This window comes from Vigna unguiculata, chromosome 6 (genome assembly GCF_004118075.2).
Source record: "Vigna unguiculata cultivar IT97K-499-35 chromosome 6, ASM411807v1, whole genome shotgun sequence".
Lineage (NCBI taxonomy): Eukaryota > Viridiplantae > Streptophyta > Magnoliopsida > Fabales > Fabaceae > Vigna > Vigna unguiculata.
In genome coordinates, this window is record NC_040284.1 from 29,595,618 (window position 1) to 29,608,274 (window position 12,657).

Consider the following 12,657-nt stretch of genomic DNA (forward strand, 5'->3'; position numbering starts at 1 on the left):
ATATAGCATATCAGTATTATTTTTGTGAAGAACTATGTAATTTATACTAATTTCTCTCTCTGGTTTATTTTATTTTATTTTATTTTTGTTAAAATCCTTAGTGAGTTGTTGACCAGTCCTTTTGTCTAGGTTTGAAATGGTGAATTGATGTTGAGCATGAATGTGGCCACAACATTAAACAAGAAATGGAACTGAGAATTAGTTTTTTTTTTTTTTATTGAGAGGTTTTGGTGACCTAATTTGTTTGAGTTTGGTGTTTGCCCCATTAATTATTTCTTTTGTTTTGTTTTTTATTTTGTTTACGCGCATTGCATTAGGAGTCCACACGTGAATCACGGAGTTGTTCAGTTAACGTAGCTAGCTGTGAATTTCACAAACACAACTCTTCTTTTGCTATCAAAATTATAAATTATTTTAATTTAAGTAAATGATTCAATCTCGTGTTAAAAGAAGATGTAACCCATCATCTCCATATTTATTTAATTAATACAAGAAAAAATAAATTTAAAAAGTAAAAAATGTTAGAAAAGAAAAAGAAGTCATGTACAAATCCATTTTAAAAAAATGCATCCAAAAATAACTCGTGAAAATATAATTAATTGCAGTTCTTCAAATTTGACTTCATATTTTTCAAAACACGACTTACTTTATTTATTTATATATATATATATATATATATATATATATATATATATATATATATATATAATTTAATAAATTTAAATCAAGAATAGGGCACGACTTACTTTATTTATATAACTTTTTGAAATTTATCTAAGTAATATTGATTTCTAAGTAAACAATGATTTAATAATAATAATAATAATAATTCTAGAATGTAAATTGTATCGAGTTAGGTTAATTAAACCAAGCATTTATCAAGTTTACAATTAACTCGACTATGATTTGCTGGCACTTATGATTAGAACAATTAAAGAATCAAAAAGTACAAGCTACCAATATTTTAATCACTATAATCATTTACAATAGGGAGAGATTGTTGTTATTCAATTTTGATCCCATTCTATATATGCTTTCATGGCTTCTGTTTTATTCACCAAATAGAATAACATTTTCAATACAATATTTCATTTTAAACATATGGTTAATTTAACATAACTTAATCATTTGCAACATGTTTAGATAAATATATTAAATTATTTTCTTACGAATGTGCTCATTTAATACGTGCAAAATATTATTTTGGATTTTTTCTATATTATTCTCTCACGATTTCTTATAAAAAAAACACACACACGTACTCTTACTCATAGTAATACGTTTTAGAAAAAAATGTATATATAATTTTCTCCATTTAGTTATGTTTGTGATTCATTTATGCTATATTTGAAAACCCAATAACATTTATTTGTGCAATATATCACTTCAAAAGACATAAAAGTTGTTTGAAATTACTCATTAAAAATATTAAAAACTGTGAGCTTAAAACCAATAATTTAGTTATATTGGAACAATAAATTCTATGGTATGCCTTATAATATTATTTTTGCAAACTGAAATAGTGAGTTGCACATCTTAACTAAAATATATTATTGTAAAGGGCTGACTATAACTAAATAGTTGCATAATAAAACACAGATAAATAATATAAATAAAATAAACAGCAAAAAGCCAAAAGGATAAAAAAAACAGTTTAGCCGAAGAGGAAAACGGGGAAGAAGGGGTGAATATAAAGAACAGAGAGACCAAACAGTGCCCTTAACGAAGCCCAATATCATGCCGACATGTTTTCCTGTTACTGTTTTAAAGTCAATTTTGGACTTTCATTTTCCAATAATAAATGAAGAAGATTGTATCTATATCATCAATCATCATCAATATAAAAAAAATAGTAAAATTATATATTGAATTCTATTTTTTACTTCCATCTTTTATTTTTTATATGATTTAGTATAAATTATTATTATTATTTTTTAAATAATAGTATATTAATCAATAATTTATATCGAATAAAGTGAGAGAGTAAAATACGTGAATTTATTTATTGTAAAAAACAATTATATATATATATATATAAATATATAAATATATAAAGAGAATATATTTTTTTTACATTTCATTATTTCAATTTTATTCTTAATTATTTTATAAATAATTTATTTTTAATCATTATTCTAAAAAAATATTTTGTTTAAACCTTAATTTTAAAAACTTTTTATGTGTATATATTTTATTTTTTCAATTTTACATTTAATAACTAATTTAAAAATTAATTGTATATTTTTTATTGATCTTAACTTAAATTTTTATGAAAACTAAAAAATGCAAAGACGTGCCTACATGTTCTTTAGTATATACTAACGTAAACACAGGCGCGATAGCGCATGTGTGTACGCATTTTTTGAATTATATTAATAATTAATGATATTATAATGTTATTAAGTTAATAAACAAAATAAAAGTATATTTATATAAAATAAAGTAAAATGTATGGAGAAAATATAAAAAAAATAATTGTTGATGAATAGTAAGAGAAAAAATAAGAAAGAGATAAGTAAATAGTTTTATAAAAACTTGAAAAAATAACCGTTAATTTTTAAAAATTTAATAAATAATTAAATTATAAAGGGTAAAGTTTGAATTATGAGATGTAGACACAAAAGAGGGAATTCTCTTTATATATAGTTATAGATAAAATCAATAATAATTGCAGTTATTTTTTCAAAGATTGTATATTGGTAACCACTTTTTAAATTTATTATATGAATTTAATAATTATTATATATTATTTTTCTCTTTTATATCCTTTTTAGAAAAATCAATATATGATAAAGAATATTATACAATAGATACACTAATTTAAGAAAAACATAATAAAACGTGTAACAGACACAGATGCATGTATTTTTTTTCTAACAATAATAAAACGTGTAACATGCATGTATTTTTTTTCTAACCTTTTCTATTTGGGTCAAAATATTAATTTCTATAGACTAAATTGGAATTGTACGCTAAATTTTGTCTTCAATCTTAAAAACAAACTTTTATGTCGAAATTAAAAGTATAATTTTAAAGTTAAACTTATAAGGAAAATTAAAATTTCTTCAAATTAAAATTAAATTAGTTATATATTTTCTTTTAAGGATCACTTTTACATATAAAATAAATACGAGCATCTTTTTTCTTAATTATTATTATGAAATAGAGAGGATCAATTTCAGATATATTAATTATTAATTTTTTAATACGGTTAGTTTATCCATCATAAAAACTATTAATGAGATACACACTCATTTTTTCATGAAAATGAAAAAAGAAAAAAAGTTATCAAAAGTATAAGTCATATGCACTGAGTAAAAAAAATGTTCTTTAAAACAGCCTGCATGTAACGTCGTTAAATATAGTCCAATGTTTAAACCATTTAACTCTCTATATATATTTTTAGAATAATGAAATTAACGAGGAGGTTATATTTCTTGTTGCGATTAATTAAATTAATACTTTGCTAACATGGTTAATGAATTTTTACATTCTCATAGTTCATGTCAATATTTTTGACTCACGAGCATGTCAAGTATGGTATTTCTGATTTAAAATAATTTTAATTTTATTATTATCAAATTTATAGTTTGCTTTTAGTCGGTGTGAAATTCAGAAGTCTGAGGTTTAATTCTTGTAAAATTTAAAAGTTTAACTTCAATTTCTACGAAGTATTCAATTTTAGTTTAATTAAAATACATCGAAAAATGAAAATAACATAAAATTTATGACCTTATAATATTATTGATAGGAATGTTAATTCAATAAAGATCAAATAATGACCTTATAATATTATTGATAGGAATGTTAATTCAATAAAGATCAAATAATGTATAAAATAAACTGCGTCTCTTTTCCATATGCTTTTGAATTTAACAAAAATAGTTTGAATTAACATAAATACAATATTAACAAAATTTACAGTCAACGCTGTTGAAACAATATTATAAAGACGCCTTCATATGCGTCATCAACTTTGAACTCGTGCAAGTAAAACATTTATTTTTCTTTTGCCTCGTTACAATTTTACATGCAATTTATAGTTAATTATAAAATATTTTCTATAATTAAATTGGAAAATAATTTAAAATCATTCAATCCTTTTCATACAATCAAAATTGAAAACAATTATTTTGTAATAATATTAAATGATTTATCATTTTTAGACATGTCTTATTTTTTCTCTCTCCATATAAATGGAAACTTTTTTTTTTTTGTATATCACGAAAAAATCTTATAAAAATGTACAAATGAAAACTGTTTCAAATGATTCCGTGGGAGTGTGACATGTTAAAGATAATTATGTGGAAAGAACAAATTTCTAAAAGGGAAAAATCTTGAATAGCAATGTGGTGGGTGCCAATAGTAATGCCCAAATGCTTTCACGAAGCAGGCTTGAGAGACATAAGCTCATTTCATTGCTGGGCTAAACCTAAATGAGGCCCAACATAGTTTTGTGTTCTGATGACGGGCACTTCTCCCTGCACCTCCAACACTTCTTCTGTACCTCCAAAAGTTACGATTATGCCCTTCATTAAAATACAGCTGAAAGTGGGTAGGGACCCAATAAATTTCATTTACTGCGTCGCCAACTTCTGTACCCCCAAATAGTATTTCTTCTCCCGTCTATCTCTGTGTGTCACTGCGCCTTCATTTAAAATTTCTCACTTTCATTCTCGTTTCATTCTCGTGTGGTCACTTTCTCAATTTCATTCTCGTGGTCCTGACGTCCCTGATCATTCATTTCTGTGTGCTTCATTCTTTCATTGTCTGGTGGTGGTGGTCCTCTCTAGGTTATGTATTTCTTGGTTGTTTGAAGAAAGGTGTTATTGTGAGTAACCTGCATCCACTTATCTCTTGGTACTTTCGTCCTTCTGTCCAGGTTAGAGCCTTAATATCAGTTGAACTTATTTTTTTCTGGTTATGATGTGAAACGGAATTCGTATTCCGTTCCTTAAACTATGAAACAGCTTTCGCATTCCGTTTCAAAAAACATCACTTAATTTTATATGAAACGGATTCCGGCATCCGTTTCACACTTTTAGGAAACGGATTACATAAGCCGTTTCGGGAAAAATTGAAAGTTTTGTGGGAAACGGAATACGAATTCCGTTTCACAAAATTGTGAAACGGATTCTGTAATCCGTTTCAAAAAAAAAAATTGCGAATATTTTTCCGAAACGGATTACAGAATCCGTTTCAAATTTTGTGAAACGGAATTCGTATTTCGTTTCCCACAAAATTTTTATTTTTTCCCGAAACAGCTTACGTAATACTTTTTGGTTCCACTTTATTTTCTTAGATTCTCGTTCTCACAAAGCGGAAACAGAGAGAAAGAAAAAAACGTTTAGGGAAAGCACAAACGAATCCCAAAACCCATTTGCGAAAAAAGCACATGAAATTGGATTGCAAATTCCGTTTCATACTTCCAGGAAACGGATTACGTAAGCTGTTTCGGGAAAAAATAAAAATTTTGTGGGAAACGGAATACGAATTCCGTTTCGTAAAAAAGTGATACGGTTTACAGAATCCGTTTCACTTTTTTACGAAACGGAATTCGTATTCCATTTCCCTAAAATGACTAATTTTTCGTCAAACGGATTACATAATCCGTCTCTAATATTGTGGGGAATGTTGTGTAGTTCGCTATGAGCTGGAGTTTTTTATCTTTTGGCCATGATTTGTCTCGTGAAACCATTTTGTGTTTTGCAATTATGAGATTCAACACCACCCATCCCTATTCCCTAAACCATATACATATTATTATTATTATAATAATAAAATGTTGAATTCTGGAATCAGCTCGGGCAGTGCGATTGGCCTATATTGGCTACTGCATTCCCTTTCATGAATATTGATTTCTATTGGATGGAGCATTTCTGTTTCCATATTGTACACTTTTTTAATTCAATTTAATACTTAATATATATATATATATATATATATATATATATATATATATTATGTATATCACCCAAATACCATTGGATTTGAATAATTGCACTATTGAAAACTAGAATTTCATTTCTTAAAATAATATCAATAAGAAAAAATGTGAGTTGATACACATGATTTGTGCTGTAATTTAAAGTGAGGCCAAATGATTGAGTAGGAGAATTGGATTTTTTGCATAAAATATTATTTGTGGATTTTGTTGTTGTTATGAGCAAGTGGAATGGTTGAGGGGTGCAGGTTAGGGTTCATCGTGAATTTTCTGTCACATGCAATATACTACTCATTCCATTCATGATGGTTTGTAAAAGATGAGATAAACTCAATATACTACGGGTACAATAAATAAGAAACTTGAATTGAGTCGAACACAACTATTAGCCAAAGCCCACTTTTGCCAAGTAACAGTCATTTAAGCAGTAGCACTCGTCAGAAAAGCTCTTCCAGGTTGACGATTTGCCAGTGGTCCATGGCACCCAACAAGCTGCAAGACAGCATCAAGAAATTTGTAAATTAGATAAGCTAAAAATAGACTCACTGAATGCATAATCAAAAATGTTCTTCAAACAAATCCATATCCAAGTGTGAATTAGGTAAAAAAATAAAGGTCCTCGAGCATGAAGAGTAAAATTTCAATATATTCGATTAGTACATCCACATGCAGCTTTTTGTTACCTTAGCATTCACACCATCAGGCACAATCCTGCTCTCTGACTTGTACTTGAGATAATCAGAACGGCTAAGAAATTTAGGTTAGAGGATTGGACTTGGACCTCCTCCTTTAGGTTAGAGGAAATAGGGATTAAAACATAAAACGGGTTTCACATTCCGTTTCGGAGAAAAAACAAAAAAAAAACACCAAAACGGATTTTATATTCCGTTTTAGCATCCTCTAACACGGATTCCACAATCCGTTTTAGTCAAAAAAAAAAAAAAGAAACGGAATGTGTATTCCGTTTCATCTATCTATGAAACGGATTTCACAAACCGTTTCGGTAAAAACACAAAAAAAAAACCTAAACGGAATGTGTATTCCGTTTCATCTATCTAGGAAACGGATTTCACAAACCGTTTCAGTAAAAAAAAATAAAAACCTAAACGAAATGTGTGTTCCGTTTCACGCATGTTAGAAACGGTTCAGTGAAATATTAAAACGAAGAGATCATGTAATCTATCGCTAAAATCAATTAAAATATACACACTTAACTGCGCAAATGGAGAAGATGGGCCTGTGGAGTTGCGCGAAAGGAGAAAAGGAGAAAGGAGGCTGCATGCGGTGGCTGGGGAGAAGAACAGTGTGCACGCTCCGAAGAAGAAGACTCTGTCGAGGTTGTGTGGGAGAAGAGCGGGAGAAGAAGGATTAAGAGTGTGTGGAGGTGTGGAGACTGTGTGGGAGAAAAGGCACAACAATGGGATAAAAGACCTTGTAGCTAGGTCAAAGATTCATGTTGGGGGTGCAGGCTGCAGGGAATCTGCTTTGTTGGGGTGCGTTTTAGGGGTGCAGGGTGTATGACTTCGGGGGGTGCAAAGGAGATGCGCTGAAAGAGATAGTAACTGTTTTTTTACCATGGGCAAACATGGAAATAAATTAGATTTTGGGGGTACAGAAGAATTGATTGGAGGTGCAGGGAGAAGCCCCCTCTGATGACAGATTTCAGGGCTGCTTGATCCAGCTAAGACCAATTGCAGAAAAAGAATAACTTTATTTTCAGCTATATAAAAATAACACAAAATGAGTTAAACAAACCTATAGTTCAAAGCAAAATTTTCTGATCGTCTTCAAGAGTCACTATAATCAGTATTTTACAATGATATTTCATATATAATTAAATACAGTGTTACTATTAACAATTTAACTTTTTAATAGAGGTTCGATTTAGAGACAAATATTGAAAAAGAAATTGAAAGAAACAGACAAAAATATTAGGTATTCAAGTTATAATAAATAAATAATATTAATTTTCTTAATTCTTTTTTAAATTATACACATTAAATTTAATTTATATACATTCTGAACTCGTTTAGTTGAATCCCTTATATACTTATCTTAATGTTTAAAGCTTAAAATTTCATGAATCACTATAATTTCATGAGTCACTACCTTCCAAGTTTAAAATATGCCGGATCACTATAATTTAATCTCGATTACCATGAATAAAGATTCAGAGTTAAATACTAAATTTGTAGAATCCAAATTCAAGTACCAAATCAATCATATATACATATTAAAATTAAAATTTAATATGAATTATAATTCTCGAAAACATTCACACTCTCTTAAAACAGAAAAGGAAAACTTTGAAAAAATGTTTAAATTCTAATGCTATTCAATATTGAATACCAGATTTTCTGTTCTTTAACACAGTAGATTTCGTACAAACAAATTATCAGTTGCAAGCAATTCATTTTGAGGAAAAAACAAAAAGTAGTATATATATTCAAAAGATCATTTTAATTTATTTATTTCAAGATGAGTGTTGGGTGAAAGGTTTCCTTATAGTCTTTAATCTAACAATAAACACTCATTTCAACAATTACAGTTAAAATTGAGGATACAAATTTTATTTTCAATTTTTCCGTAAAACAATAATTAAGAGAAAGGCTAACTGAGAAAAAAAAAACATTAACTCTTTTATGAGCTAAGTCACAATTATATAGTGTCATTTGGATAGCAATATTTTAAATTTTAGTTATAATTTTAATATAATGATAAATGTTGAATCTAATAATGAATGTATGAAGACCTATATATAGTGGACGCAAGAAGATGGTATAACTTTTAGTTATTAGATAAGTAGAATATGTCTCATTCTATTATTCCAAATACAGATATTATGCTTATTATGGACACACACAAAAATAGATATATTGAATATTAGCTTATCTACTTTTTCTAAGAAAAATAACAACACTAACCTTGTTTATTCTCCTTCTTTAGCATCTTTAAATAAATAAAATAAGGAAATAAAAAGCACCCAGAGTTCTCTTTAGTGCATTTGGATTTTATTATCTCAAGCAAATTCATAATAAGGGTTTTGTTTTTCCATTTATAAGCCAATTGCACTGCAAATTACAATGCATGAAAAAATCTTTTAAAATCTTATTTGAATATGATTTTCCTACACTTATAAAAGTAAAAGATGACAATATATAAAAGAAATATAGGACTTGATGGTGGGCATATTTCACCCTAAGTCCTACAAAGTAAAGAGAAGAAAAATCTAGATGATGACTCCACATTAGAGGATGATACAAAAATGTCTCCATTAATCCTTTTTCTTATTCTTTTTGCTCTTTGATTTTTTTTATATGAATTAAAGCTTTTATTTCCCGTCTTTTGTTACTAAAACAAAGGACCAAATAAAATATGGTAATTAAAAATGAAAATAAAAATAACGTTCCATCGTAGTATTGTACATAGCAAGAAGCATATGGAAGGGCCAGACAAGAAATTACGTGTAGACGTTGATGGAACAACACTAGAATAAGAATATTTGTATTGGATGGGAAATTTATCCACTTCTATATGCACATATCAATCAATTTACGAACATATCCTTCTTTACAGATGATAAAGACCCCAACACACATACATAAATCCATGCTTGCCACGTACACCCCCATTCAATTTCGCTAAATTTTCAATTTTTCTTATGCATGGATGCTCATCATCACCCTACGTAACTCAGAATCCTCATTATTAATCATTGGAGTTAAAACCTCTTTTATTTTCTATTCCACTCCAAAAAAAAATTAATTTTTTTTAACATTGCACTTAATTCAGAACTATCACACGTAAGAAGCAACCAATCACACATTAGATGCACTTTCATTTCAATATAAGTAATCTTTCCAAAAAAAAAATTGTTTGCCACCTTCTTTTAGAAATTTTAAATAGTCGTTTCAAACATATTAATTATAAATATGAATCAATGGATACGTAGAGTAAAAAATATACCCGACTTATAAATTTGTTATAATTAATAAACTTATTAGCATTCATAATATACGTGTACAATAATTTATCAGTCTATATATATATATATATAAGCGAAACAATGCATCCAAACTCAAGATTATATTGAAGTAGAGTCTCTAGATATTATTGAGTAGAGTGAAGATCGAAAAGGCCGCAGGAGCAAGAAGAAGAAGAAAAAAGGGTAGGTTGTGAGATTATAATACAACTAAAGCAGCGTTTGCGACAAGGTGTGGGCATTGAGGTAGAATGTGAGGTGAGGTTGTGTTTGTACGAGGTTAATGTTCTAGAGCCATAGAGCACCAGCATCTCTGAGCATTTTCTTGAGCGAGCCATTGAGGTGAAGGGTCATGACAGTGTTGGCTGAACCCACGAAGGTGCCACCAACGAAGACCGCAGGAACAGAAGGGTTGCACCCGAGTCTCATGAGAGCCCATTCCATTTCCTTCCCTCTCGTGTCTTCATCGAGTTCGTAGATCGCTGGCCCCACACCCTGCTCGTAAAAAAGCCTCTTTATTGCATGGCTCATCCCGCACGAGCTCTTGCTGAAGATCACCACTGCCTTTTGCGATGCCAACTTCGTTACGCGCTCCATTTTTGAATGTTTGGATTAGGGTTTGGTTTTGTAGATGTGAGGAGTGAGTGAGTGAGGGACATATATAGGGATGAAAGGGTGGAGATTCTAAAGAAGGAGATATATAAAAATGTTGAAGCTTCTTCTCTTTGATTTGAGAGGGACTTGTGTGGTGTCTTAGTTGCTACTTGTGTCACAGAGAATCTACTATGCCATCAAGATAAGCCAAACACTGTCGGAAATGGGACCACCTAAGACAATTAACACTCTTCATTATTACGTGGGTTTCATGGTGCGTTAAGAATGTCAACTTTAATTGGGAGCAAATTCTAAAATACTCTCACACTCTCTATATTTCTTACACCAACACTTCTACGAGTAAGAGTTCATTTTTTAAATTATTAAAGTAAACTTATCAGTAAAAATATGACGTATTAAAAAGTAATAAATTTACTAGCTTGAATCGGATTTGAACTATTTTTTCTTTTTTGTGGCATGTGATGGTTCAGTCTTGTTAGCTCTATAATATTGTTTTCAATTTAATTTAACATAAAAGATCTAAGGTGACATCATTTTGTTATATCTTTAAAGTTAAGCAATATATAATACTTTGGAATACGTTAAGAATCTCTTTAATAGTTGGATAGTAGGGTAATACGTACCACGTGGGATGAGCATGGAGGTTGACACATGGCAGATACGGATATAATTCCATTCCTTTATATATATATATATATATATATATATATATATATATATATATATATATATATATATATATATATATATATTAATGTTAATATGTATGTCGTAAGTATTAGAGACGTATGAAGGTAAAAGTTGAAGTTGTAGAAAGGAAGGATTTTGGAAAAGGTGGATCTTAAAATAAGAACCTTTTTGTTGTAGAATTACTGCTTCATAATTTCTAGTTGTTTTACGTAAAAAAAAAAAAATTGAAAGTGGGAATACACTTGTTTTCAATTTTCAGGCTGTGAATTGATATGTACTTGGGGATGTGACTTGTATTAGTGAAACATTATTAATATTTTTTACATTAATTATTGTTTTAATGGTATACGTTTTATTACATATCTTAATGGTCGCGTTTAATTCGTGATAATTCACTAAGTTAAATTTTAAGTATTTCGTTATTGTTTTTACTAACAAAACAACAAAATTGTGGACAATTTTCAATGAACCAAATTACAAATTGGCAAAGGAATTTAAATTTTCTCATTCCGTATTAGTAAAAGAAATTTCGGAAATAATATGAAAATTAAATTATTTAATTTTTATATCTTAAATCAATATAGTTATAACTCAATAAATACAAACCTTTTTAAAGTGTTGAGTGGCAGACATGGAGATAAAAATACCGAAGTAGAAAAGTATAACATTGTAAGCGCCTGTAGCTCAGTGGATAGAGCGTCTGTTTCCTAAGCAGAAAGTCGTAGGTTCGACCCCTACCTGGCGCGTGCTTTTGCCACCTTTTTATGAGCTTTTAACATTCAATTTTTGTATCTGGAAATGTTGAGAGTCACGGGCTGTGTTGAGACTCAAGCAGGTTCACGTGGAATGAACCGCTGAGTGCACGTGTTAAATGCTTAACTATCTATGACGGCAATTAGTAGACAAACACTAGTCTTTGATATGATTTACAAAATATTTATGTATGATGGTACATATTAATGAAATTGCAAAATAAAAATAATATATATATTTGAAAGAGTCATGGCTGAGAAGAAGACAAATATTAATGGTTATGGGTATGGAATAAATAATAGTAATAATAAATGCGAAAAGCCCCTCATGATTCATGATATATATAGAATCGTTTTTCTATAAATATATATTAAAGGGGATATTGGGAAGAAGAATAAGATATTTAAGCAGTGATGGTTAAAAAAGTGGGAATTAGTGTATTTCACCCAATTTAGACACCTTACCCTAATTTGTGATGCCTGATCCGCCATTTTATTTCTCTTTTTCAATTCTTTCTAGATTCTATATAAAGCTAACAACATTATTCACCGACTCTATTCTAGGGATGGCAACGGGACGGGGCGGGGACGAGTTTCGCTATCCCATACCCATCCCCGCATAAAAAATTCATCCCCATCCCCATACCCAAACCCAACGGGTATCAAACTTTTTT

The 12,657-nt window shown here is 29.3% G+C and overlaps 1 protein-coding gene and 1 non-coding gene across 2 annotated transcripts; one reads left to right on the top strand and one right to left on the bottom strand.

Annotated features, from left to right (window-relative positions):
* Positions 1 to 9,971: 9,971 nt before the first annotated feature.
* Positions 9,972 to 10,598, bottom strand: LOC114189067 (monothiol glutaredoxin-S10-like). The gene has a single exon (XM_028077773.1). The coding sequence runs from the start codon at positions 10,521 to 10,523 to the stop codon at positions 10,215 to 10,217; it is 309 nt and encodes a 102-aa protein (XP_027933574.1). The 5' UTR covers positions 10,524 to 10,598; the 3' UTR covers positions 9,972 to 10,214.
* A 1,306-nt stretch (positions 10,599 to 11,904) lies between these two features.
* On the top strand, positions 11,905 to 11,977 carry TRNAR-CCU. The gene has a single exon. It is a non-coding gene; the product is annotated as a tRNA-Arg (tRNA).
* Positions 11,978 to 12,657: the final 680 nt, after the last annotated feature.